Genomic DNA, 12,389 nt, shown 5'->3' on the forward strand with positions numbered 1-12,389 from the left:
TTTGTGTATATCCATATTTTAGTGTTTGAACAAACAAATTAGAAAATCTGGCTGAGGAGCTAACTAGTGAATAGGAACCGGCTCTGAATAGAGTACAAGTTGGTGGCAGACTCAACATGATAAATAGACTGTTAACAATGCTTTGACGCTCCTTTTTTTAAAAAAAAGGCTACCTTTGCAAATGGGCAAGCGTGAATAGAAGATTGACCTTACAATGACACTTGTTATACCATTTTTGCATACTTGAATTTTGTTCATAGGAACATAAGAATTGCTAGATGATAAAAGGTCAAGATCTCGTCTAGTATTTCTTCTATCATCCCAGTTGTTGCATGGTACAGCAATAGTGGAATTGTTGCTTATTCATAGCAGTTAATCTCTATCGGTTAGTCTATAAGAGGCAGATGCAAAGTGAGGAAAACTTTGATAGTGGAAAGCTTTGGGAATCATAGACCTGAAGTAATTTGTTCCCCTCCAGCCCCAAAGTATGCAGCCTGCCATATCATGTTTCAAATTGCTCATACCCGATCTCAAAATATTATTTTCCCTGTAACTCGAAGTTGGAAGCAAAACAAATTCAGAAAATTACATTATTTTACAACATTTTTCCACTTTTTGTCTTTAAATGCCTTCATTGAAATTTTTACTTGAAGACCTTAGCTTCTCCCAAAAGTTTTATTTTGACTCTTAGTTGCATTTGGATTGTACAGATTGCCTAATTTGCCAAGATACAGCTAGATCCTCCAGTTTCTGCTCAAAATTTGTAAAACAGCTCAAGAGCAAATTTCAAAACCTTTATTCAGGTAGAATTTAGTAAAAACAGTTTTTTTTAAAGGCAAACTACTGATTATGCAACTTTTTGTTTTGTGTCCTTTAAGGACATTTAAGTTCAAAGAATCGATCCTTTCCTCATTTATATTTGAGTTAATTTTTCAAATAAAGTCTCCAATTAGCTCACAGTATCACCTGTTATGTTGACAGTTAGAAAATGTAGCAATTCTAGTCACTAACAGCGATCACAGACATAGAGACTAGAACACAGTGGCCAAGATCTTGCTGGAGCAGACATTGTGCTTGCTCTATTTGTTAGATTTTTTTCCTGTGATGGCAGATTAAAGGACTTTCCAAAATCATGCTGTCAAACTCAGAACAACCTCATTGCAATGCTGACAAACTTGAGCATCTCCACTCAAGTTCAGCCAATGATCAGGACTTTCCTCCAGTGCCACCAAAGTGCAGGATATTGATACTAACCCATGTTTCCCTACTTCCAACTACAATAATGCTCAATACAATACCTTTACCGCCAGTTGCTGCATCTTGCCATGTATTCTTAACTTAAAAATGATAGAGTAAGAATTAAATATATAGGTAAATAATATATATGACATTCATTGCCCATTATTCTGTGAAAATTGAGATGTGAATTTCAATTCCAAGCACCAGTACAAATCCCAGTGTTATTTCACAGAAGATGTAATTTGACTATTCAGTGTCCTGATGTTATCCCTTGCATGGCCTAAATTCTTATTGTTACAAAATAATGAATCCTTTGACTTATTGAACAGTACCACGAGGTATCTTTGAGGGTATGTTATGGCTAACAGGGCAAACATTCAGTTTTCATCATGGGAAAGTAATGATTATGAGAATCAGGAATGGAGGGGGAAACAGAGAAGGTAGAAATGGGTAACGTCAGAAAGGAAAGGGGCATTAGAAAGGGAATATTAAACTAAAATGAGGGAAACACAGTAAGTGAATGAGAAATGATGAACAGTGTAAAAGAGGAAATGTACAATCCAAATTTCAAGTAAGTAATTCAAAATCAAATGTGTCGCTGGTTACACTGAGCTAGCTATTAATATTTTTTCATTGTGATCTGGCAGTTATCGTGATAATATTGATCGTCATATTATATCTAAAACTTCTGGCTCTTTGTGGGCAAATAGTTTGCTTTGCTAGCTTGGGCTATAGAAGCCAACCCTGCATTAATCTGCAGGGTTATAACTTCCGTAATATGTCCTCATTATTCATCCTCCATAAACTGTGGTCACTGCTGTTCCTCCTTTCTGAACCCTTTCAAATTGACATGTGCCCTTTTGAAGCGTGGTGACCAGAGCTGTGTTTCTAGTATTTCTAGTCAAATCTAAATACTAAACATAACCTTTCCAGGCTTGTACTTCACTGTTGTGGTTATTTGTATTTTCTTTTAATTGCTTCTTCACATTGCCTTGTTGTTGAAAATGTGATTATTATAATTTTGCAGCCTTTTGCAAACAATCTTTGTGCTAAATATGTTGCTTTTTCTTTCTTCAATTATCTGATGGATTTAATCTAGTTAGTTAGCATGCCTCTGGAAAGCATTACAGCATCCCCTTTTTAATGTTTTTTACAAGCTTAACAAGCTCATGATTTGATTTCTGAATGCAAATCACTTTTGTAGATAAGAACATGGGCAGAAACACAGATCACTGCAGTAAACCAGTTAGCATGTTTTTCCCAGGCTGACACAATATTGCTTATAAGTATTGACTCGCTCCTAATCCAATTCTGTATCAAGTCCCACATCCCATCCTGGATTTCCACTGATTGTAATTTAACCTATCAAACAAAGCCTTCGATAAGATTCTATAGGAAAGGCCAATCAAGTTAAAATCAGTCGGAATGAGGGAGTTCAAGAAACCTATTGATTTGTACATTCTTCAACTAAGTGGTGTTAAATCTATGCTATTTGTTATTTATTAAGCTATTACTATCATGTTTCTCAAAGTTGTAGCAGTACACTGCAATTTTCCATCCTAGCCTCCTTCAGGACCCTAGGATATAAACCATCTGGTTCAAGACCAGGAATTTTCCCTCTTTGGACAGGCTCGGTGGGGTGGGTGGGAGCAGTCGGGAAGCTGACTGCCGCCCACAATTGGGGCCGGACTGCGATTTCATGCTAGCGGGCCAATTAACGTTCGCCCAGCACAAAAAGGGCATGGCAGGGGGCACTGGCTGTGTGTGGCGGGTGGGGGGGAAGGTGAAGGAGGGGGAGCACGCAACTTCACGTGTGTGCGCTGGAAAAGCTCCCTGAGGCACGGAGCTGCCTTGGGGAGATGAGTATAAGAATTAAAAATTAACAATTTTAAATTGTTGCAAACGTCCCTGCTCGTGTCACATGAGCAGGGACATGTTCTTAATGAAATGTTAAAATTTATATTTTATTTTTAATTGCTGTTGGAAACCTTATCCTGCCTGTGGATGAGGTTTCCTAAAAAGTGCAAAGGCAGCTTGGCCTTTTCACCAGCCTGCCGACTGTAAGGTTGAATGGGCAGTGAAAAATAACATTCAATTGGGACTTTAATGGCCTTTAAAGGGCCTTTTAATTGTTGGCAGGCGTACTGGTGACTCCCACGCACACCCACCAACCAAAATATTGAGAGTGGCGATGATGTCGGGACACTTGGTCGCCGTCATCATGTGCTGACATCATCGCACGTCATTTTATGCTCAAGCAAGTCGGGTGCGCGCCCACCCGCTCAGCGAAATATCCTGTCCCAAGATATTTGATGATCTTCATTCATTTTATCTTATCAAGTAGCTCCTTTTCATTGATTTCAAAATGTTTGTTGACATTCATTGTAGCACAATAATGGAAAGTAGAATAGATGTTCATATTCACTTTTTCAGTATTCCTTTTCCATGTAGCATCAGTTGCTGGCTCTTGGCGTATTCCAGTTTTTGTAGTGATTGTCATCCTACTGGTTATGGGAGCAATTCAGGAAGAGAGAGGAAGTGACGCAGGTAAGTCAATGCTGTGCTATCATATGCTACACAAAGCATTTTTTGTTCAAATCTATTAATAGCAGATGCTCCAGTTATTTGTGTTTGAATGATGCATTCAAACTACTAACCAACATCCTGAAATGGACTTTTTTATATCCCCTCCTTACTTTTATATTGATGTCTGAAAAGCCTTTTTTCCACTTGTGTGTTTACGTGCATTGATCTCCCATAGCTTTGCTAAAACTGAATCAGAGGATATACTGTTCTGTAACAGTAGGGGTGTTTATACCATGTAGGGATAAACATCTGTGCCACTGATTTGCTATGAGTGAATAAGTTAAATTGCATTTGTATTATATCACTTTCTGCAATATTTATTAGTACTTTGAGGATTAAGTTTCACAAGTCTTTCCATTATGCTGTGAAAATAGTCAGTATATATTCCGGTACCTGATGATTTAATTTTTACTTTTTTTTTAACCAGATTTAAAGATAAGTATATATAGCAAATAGTTTGCAATGTTCACTAGTTGGAATTAGATGTTTGCAGTCTGAGAAAGGTCTATGGTGTTTAGCTAAACTGGAGGATGTTCCTTGGTGGCATTGGGTGATGATCTTATACTCGAACAGAACTGATGTGGGAGTCCTGGAGTTTGGCAATGTTGCAATGCAGCATGGTGGCATGGGGAGTCTTAGCTGCTCCTCTGCTGTGGGGGAGGGGGGCATAGCTTAGTTAAAAGGGGTGTGAGAAAGTGGGGTTAGGCTCAGTGGTTCATTCTTGATTTTTTTGTTTAGTATTGAAGAGAGGGCATGGACCCAATGCCATTGGGGCATTAAATGACTGAAAACATGATTTGTAACTTTCCAGAAGAAAATTTGGTCCATGCAATTTGATCTCTGAAATATAATTCCATATTTGCTCCCTTTCTTTGTGTATTCACAAATTATCAGTTAGAAAATGCAACTATCTTAAGTATGATCAACAAAGCATAAATGACAATTAGAAGTTTTCTTTTCAGACTACACTCATAATTTTTAGTTTTATAAAAGAGCAAATTCGGATGAGGAAAATGTGTTCCCTCTGGTGCACACATTGCTTGATATTCTTTGATATTTAGAGTACAATTGAACATTAAAACAAATGTATAATCAGTAGTCTTTTTTTAAAAAACTAGCCATTTTAAAAATAAAAAATTCTTGAGCTCCACATTTTATATTAGACTACTGCTGCCTATGGGAGTGCCACATGGCTGCAGTTGTTGACTTTGCGTATCTTGTAGAACATACTTTAGTATTGCTGATAAGAGACATTTTTATCGAAGCTTTTCGTCTTGCACTCAACAGGACAATTCGCAAGAATACCAATGTAAGGGAAAAAACAAATCTATTCTGTATGAGAGTGCTGATTGGTTGGCACTTGGACTCTGGTAGAGGTGTTGCCATGGAGAATACACCAGTTGATGGTGACTAACAGTTAACTGCCAAGCGTTGTTTGAAATTTAAATCAGGCAGCTTGACTCTGATTGGTCAAGGCATTGCCCTGAGGAATGAATCAGTGAATGGTTGTCACATATTTTGTTTAGCTGAAACAGGCACAATGTGTTTACATATTCTTTCTGTCTACAAAGAATAGGGCTCTGTGTATTAATATATGTAGCTTCCAGTACATGCAAATCTGCCACTCTGCGAGCCCAGCTGGCAGTATAAATTTGTCGTTTCCCTAGTACTGGGATTCTTGCGAATTTTCTTGATGAGTGAAAGATGAAAAGCTTCGACAAAAAATGTATTTTTCTTTTTCAGCAATACTCAAGTTTCATACTACCAAATGATCCTTTGTAGAACATAGTTTGTTCTATTTTCAGTCTCCTGTTATGTTTGAGATGCTTGTTACTTTTTGACTTGTTCTTTTTGCCTACAGGTTTGGAGCTGTCTGATCAAATGATTCAAATTGTTGTACGTGCCATTAATATGGCAGTATCCATGACAGGATTCAGCCGTCCTCAAGAGGATCGTTTATCAAAAGAATTATCAGGTGATCAATTGTCGTCTTGTTTGAAATAATTGAGGAAATTGGTCATTTGCAAATGGTTTCATTTGAGCCATGTAAATAGCAATCTACATAGGGCCAGCATTATATTGTAAAAATGTAATTTTTTTAAAATGACCTATGCTGTAGGCAAAATGCAATAAATATTTTTGCGTGTGAGTCATTGCTGCTTTGTTGCCTTTTATTTATAGGTAATGATTTTCATTACAGCAGGTAGTTTTGTTTTGCCTTTTTTAAAGATTGGAATGTCTTTCTAGAATTGTACATGCTGAGATAAGATCAGCTTCTTGTGAATGGGGAAGGATGAAATGGGTTCAGTAAGCGCTGATCATTGTAGTTTCCAAATATTTTTTCATATAAGTCAACCATTGAACATTGTCATTGGACAATATCTTTAACACAGGCATGGACTTCTGATTTTCCCCTCCCCACAATACACCTACAGTTACTGGGAATAGTTTGTTTTTATCTGTTCTGTCCAGTTTCTTTGTAATTTTAAATTCCTCTACCAGATCATCAGGAATGTCCTTTGTCTTAGTAAGGGCAACTCAATCTTTCAAGTCTCTGTATTTGTATTTCCTCGTGCTAAGAAAGCATCCTGGTGATCTTTGCTGTACTCTTTCTATTGCCTCGAAATGTTTACTATAATGTGGATTGCAAACTGTGGGCCATACTTTGAGGTCATCTTCAGGCTTTGTATAGATTTATCATTATAGTTGGACTTCAATATTTTATATGAACTAAGATCCAGTTTTCCTTTAGCCTTACCTACTTGTACTGCATTTAATGTCTTATGAACATGAACCCGAATCCCTCTTCTTCCATAACACTCAATCTTTCTCCACTCAAAGTATACTTGTTAATTTTGTAACCAAAGTGACAGTTCACATTTGCTAACATAGAATGGGTGAATCAATGGCAGATAGAATCGAATCATTTTAGCAATATCTCTTTGCCGTTCCTTTAGTCCTCAGAGTTATTTACTATACCTCCTAATTTAGTATTGTCCACAGTAGTCACCTATACAAAAAGCATTGATGTACACAGTTCCTGAGCATAACCTGTGTAAGACTTGCTATTCATTTCCCACCACTTTGAGAAACTGTTTTTAACTTCTACTTTTTGTTTCCTCTCTTCTAAGTTTTTAAATCCATTTTGCTACTCCTCCCATTAATGCCACACACTTTAATCTTCTTTAGTAGTCTCCGATAAGGTCCCTTCTGCATGTCCATATGCACACCTTCCCCATCCATCATACCCATCATCTCTTCAAAGACCTCAATCAGGTATGTCGAGCACGATCTTTCTTTCTGAAATCTGTGTTTGTTGCTTTGCATCCAGGTATTTAATAATTTCATCTTTAAGCACTGTGGAACATTTAACTAAGTTAAAGGAGCATATAAATGCAAGTTGTTAAGATTCTAAAGTTTTCCTTACCACCTGATATCAAACTAACAGGCCTGCAATTAGCAGGATTATCTCACCATAAAGTTTTAAAAATTGGGTATTAATTTGGCCACCCTTCAAGTACACATCCACTCTTAAGCTCCAATGTAAAATTTCCAGGGCCTCCACTATTTCTGCCCCCACTTCCCTCAGTTTCTTCGGATGTTTCCCAGCACTTTGTCTGGTTTTCATTAAAAAAACGGGTACTTTTGAACACCAATCTTTACCATGCAGCTATACCTCAACAAAGGTGCAACGTGTGTAGAGTGCAGGTTCTCCTTTTGCATAACCAATTTTCCTAATACTTTCTTTTTATTTATATCTCACATCTTGCCTATACCCAAAAATATCCCATGTGCATCCTGCCAACTCGCTTTCCTTGCATTTAATAATCACCTTGCAGATATATTTACAGTCGCTTGGTAGCACAGAACTTGAACGTTGTTGAAAAGGGAGCCATGTTGCCAAAGCTTTTCGTCTTTTACTCATTAGGGCAAATACAAGAACGCCAAATTTCAAATTATCACAATATTTATGCTATTGGAGAAAAGGGTGCTGATTGGTTGGCAGGTCGACTTTGAATAGCCGAGATGTTGCCATGGACAAAGCAAGGGGGCTCTATAGGCTCCTTAGGCTCCCAGGTACTTCAAAAAAGTTGCAAGGCTTGAACATATTTGTTTTGTTTGCAGAGAACGGGTCCCTGCGTCTGAATGTATGTTGCTTCTAGCAGGCATAAATGTGTCATGTCATGAACTCGATAGATTATCTTAAATTTTTTGTTAGTGTAGCTATTAGTGAACTCAGGATTGGGCAGCACTTGCTGAACAATCACAGAATCACATCTAACAGTAAACTTTTTGTTTTGGGTTTTGCAAACATGGGCTGATTGTGTACAGTCTACTCTGCCTGTAATGAATAATTGAAGGAATGTTTTGTTTGATTTGATCAGCCAGTTGTTGGGATTGCATCCTACGTACCTAGCATCTCAATGGCACTGAAATTCATATGTGACATTGCTCAGTTGAATTATGTGGTAGTCAGAATGTCTTTTTAGACTGATGGCAGCATCCTGTTTATGGAAAATATCACTCATGTAGCCACTGCATAGTAGCAGCGAGAAATGGCTTACTTAATCTGTTGTTCAAATTTTTAAGATAATTAACCTTAGAGCACCTCAAAGCTATTCTGTGGGACAGTGGTTATCCTGATCAGATCATTGTTTGCTGTGTAATGTGCAAACTCGCGAATAGGTCAAAGGCTGCCTCTTTTGGATCTGCAAAGTTTCCAACCTGCCTCAAATTGCTATGAAAAAGCAAAGTTCAGTGAAATTCAGTGCCAGTGCAGTGCCAGGTGTGTAGTTCCCATCTGGCTGATCCAATCAAACAGCATGTTGCTTCAGTTGTTCGTAACAGGCAGAGTATAGACCGTATCCAACAAGTCCACGCTTGCAAAATGTCTACTGTTAGGTGTGATTCCATGACTGGGCAACACTTGCTGAACCAAGCTGAGTGTGCTAACAGCTCCACAATAAACCTAATCAGTCACGCTCTGAACATTTCTCATTTACGCTTGATAGATGCGACATACATTTTTACACAGGGTCCCGTTCCCTGCAAATGCAAGGAATATGTTCAAGCCTTGCAAGCCTTCTTCGAATTACCCAGGAGCTTGGGGAGCCTATAGTTCCCCCTTGGTTTCTCCAGGGCAACATTTCAGCCTATCAGTCAACATGCCAACCAATCGGCAGTCCTTTTCTCCTGCAGTATAAGTTGTTGTGATAATTTGAAATTTGGCATTCTTGTGTTTGTTCTGATGAGTGCAAAACAAAGAGCTTTGGCAACATGTCTCTTTTCAGCAGCAGTTAAGTACTGATTTTTCTTGTAGAATATTTTATTATTCTATCTAATATATTGAGGTTCTCTCCTTGTACTCCTTCCATACTTTACTAATTTGTTTCTTAACCTAATTTCTCACATTAGAATCATTCAAAAAGTGAACATTCAACCTATCTTTGAAAGAGCTATCCAACTAGTTCCACTGTCCTGATTTTTTTTTTTCCAAAGCCCTGCAAAGGTTTCCTTTTTGCAGTATGTATTCAGTCCCCCATTGAAAGTTACCATTAAATCTGCTTCCAGTATCCTATCAGGCAGCTCCTCTCGATCATTGTAACTTGTGTGTTGAGAAAAAAAAATATTCTGCTCATCTCCTCTCAGGTTCTTTTGTCAATTATCTTAAATCTGTGACTTCTGGTTACTGATCCAAATGTCGCTGAAAATCGTCAAAGTAAGAAGCATTTCTGTAGCCATAGACATGACCCTAGGATGGTGCCAGGGTCAAGGGTGACATGGAGCGGCTGCAGGGCATTCTTCTAAGGGAGGGTGTTCAGCCAAAGTTAATGGTCCATGTTGATACTAATGACTTGGGTAGGAAATGGGATGAGGTCCTGAAAGCAGATTTTAGGGAGCTAGGAAGAAGGTTGAAAAGCAAGACCTCTAAAGCAGTAATCTCGGAATTACTCCCAGTCCCATGCACAAGTGAGTATAGAAATAGGAGAATTGAGCGATTGAACACATGACTGGAAGCTGGCCGAAGAGGGAAGGCATTAGATTTCTGAGGCGTTGGGATTACTTATGGGAAAGGTGGGTCCTGTACAAGCCAGACGGTCTACACCTGAGCAAGAATGGGACGAATATCCTCAGGGAGATTTGTTAGTGCTGTGGAGGATTTAAACTAGATTGGCAAGAGGCTGGTGACCTGAGGGCGAATTCAGAGCAGCGGATGGGAGAATGGAGAATTAGTGAGTAACTCTGAAAGACAGAAGAAGCACAGGTTAAAAAGTGTACAGCACGGGAATTTGTTAAAAGGTGTACATGCAAATGCAAGGAGTATAGCAAATACACAATTCAAGAGTGTGATCGAATACTCTCCCCTTGCCTGGATGAATGTAGCTGCAATCCATCAGGTCCAGGGAACTTATCAGTCTTTAGCCCCATTAGTTTCCCTAGTACTTTTTCTCCAGTGGTAATTATTGTATTTATTTCCTCCCCTCCTTTTGCCCCTTGATTATTTAGTATTTTTGGAATGCTGTTAATTGTTTCTTTAACCAATAATGTTACACCCCCACCTTTTTTATCACCCCTCTATCGTGCCTGAAAACTCGTATCTGGGGATATTGAGCTGTCATTTTTGCCCCTCTTTAAGCCAAGTTTCTGTTATGGCAATGCTATCATGCTATCATGTGTTTATCTGTGCCCTCAGCTCATCAGTTTTTTTTATTGATTCATGGGATGTGGGTGTTGCTGGTCAGGCCAGCATTTATTGCCCACCCCTAAATGCCCTTGAGAAGGTGGTGTTGAGCTGCCTTCTTGAACCGCTGCAGTCCATGTGGTGTAGGGGCACCGCAGTGCAGTTAGGGGGAGAGTTCCAGAATTTTGACCCAGCGACAGTGAAGGATGGTGTATGTCTTGGAGGGGAACTTCCAGGTTGTGGTGTTCCCATGTGTCTGCTGTTGTTGTCCTTCTAGATGGTAATGGTCCTGGGTTTGGAAGGTGCTGCCTAAGGAGCCTTCCTGCAGTGCATCTTGTAGATGGTACACACTACTGCCACTCTGCGTCGGTGGTGGAGGGAGTGAATGTTTGTGGATGGGGTGCCAATCAAGCGGGCTGCTTTGTCCTGGACAGTGCCAAGCTTCTTGAGTGTTGTAGGAGCTGCACTCATCCAGGCAAAAGGAGAGTATTCCATCACATTCCTGACTTGTGCCTTGTAGATGGTGGACAGGCTTCGAGGAGTCAGGAGGCAAATCATTTCCCCACAGGGTTTCTAGCCTCTTACCTGCTGGGCGTGTACCCATTTCACCAGTCTGTCCATGTCCTGCTGGAGTCTATTACTATCCTCATCATTGTTTAATACATTTTTTGTTTTTGTACCATCAGCAAAATTTGAAGTGATGCCCTGTGCACCCAAGTCCAGGATATTAATATATATTAAAAAGAGCAGTGGTTCCAACACCACTGCACTTTTCCCTCCAGACTGAAAAACAGCTCTTCACCACTGCTCACTGCTTTCTGCCCTTTAGCCAATTATGTATTCGCTTAGCCACTGCTCCTTCAATCCCGTGGATTTCAATTTTGCTAACAAGTCTATTATGTGATACTTTATCAAATACCTTTTGAAAGTTCATATGCACATCAACCACATTATCCTCATCAACCTTCAACATTCCTACATCTAAGAACTCGAATCAAGTTAGTCAAACACTATTAATGCCTTTAACAAATCAATGCTGGCTTTAATTTATTAACTCGTAATTTTCCCAAGTGCCATTCATTTTGTCCTGGACCTTTGTCTCTTTAAAAAAAAACCCCACCAATGAAGTTACGCTCTGGCCAATAGTTGCCGAGTTATCCCTCTACCCTGTATTGAACAAATGTGTAGCATTTTCAATCTTCCAGTCCTCTGGCACCACTTCCGTATACAAGGAGGATTTGAAGAATGTGACCAGAGCCTCTGCAATTTCCAACTTTACTTTCCTCAGTAAGCTAGCATGCACCCGATAGGAGCTGGTGAGTTTTTCTATTTTGAGCGCTGCCAACTTTTTAAGTGCCTCTTTATCTACTTTTGCCCCATTCAATTTCTCTACTACTACTTCTTTTACTGAGACATTGATAGTATCTTCTTTGAAGATCTCCCAATGTTCATCTACTGACTTACACATCAACCTTTGATTCTGATTCACCTGTGCCTGGTCCCAGTTCAGCTCACTGATATTAGCTTTCATCCAGATGAGTATTTTCACACTTGACTTTTCCTTGTCCTTTTTCATAACTGTTGTGTTCATAATAAGAACATAAGACCATATGAACTAGGAGCAGGAGAAGGCCATCCAGCCCTTCAAACCCAGCTCTGCCATTCAGTGAGACCATGGCTGATCTTCTACTTCAACAACATTTTCCTTCTCTATCCCTGTATCCCTTGATGTTTTTAATATGTAGAAACCTACATACTTGAACATACTCCACGATTGAGCCCCCAGAGCTTCTAGGGCAGAGAATTCCAAAGATTCACCACCCTCTCAGATTGAAGAATTTTCTACTCATTTCAGTCCTGAATTATGCTCTTATTCTGAGAC

The 12,389-nt window shown here is 39.2% G+C and overlaps 1 protein-coding gene across 5 annotated transcripts in view; it reads left to right on the top strand.

Moving 5' to 3' along the window:
- Nucleotides 1–12,389, top strand: part of tmem245 (transmembrane protein 245) — a 211,362-nt gene that overhangs the window by 59,284 nt on the left and 139,689 nt on the right. For all 5 annotated transcript variants that reach the window (XR_005942605.1, XM_041183861.1, XM_041183864.1 and 2 more), the window contains exons 3-4: nt 3,691–3,786; nt 5,687–5,800. Coding sequence is in view for 4 of the 5 variants with exons in the window: in XM_041183861.1 (XP_041039795.1) it covers nt 3,691–3,786; nt 5,687–5,800 (210 nt within the window). In the remaining variant the exon portion in view is untranslated. The remainder of the gene's footprint in view (nt 1–3,690; nt 3,787–5,686; nt 5,801–12,389) is intronic.

The sequence above is a fragment of the Carcharodon carcharias genome, chromosome 3, assembly GCF_017639515.1.
Source record: "Carcharodon carcharias isolate sCarCar2 chromosome 3, sCarCar2.pri, whole genome shotgun sequence".
NCBI lineage: Eukaryota > Metazoa > Chordata > Chondrichthyes > Lamniformes > Lamnidae > Carcharodon > Carcharodon carcharias.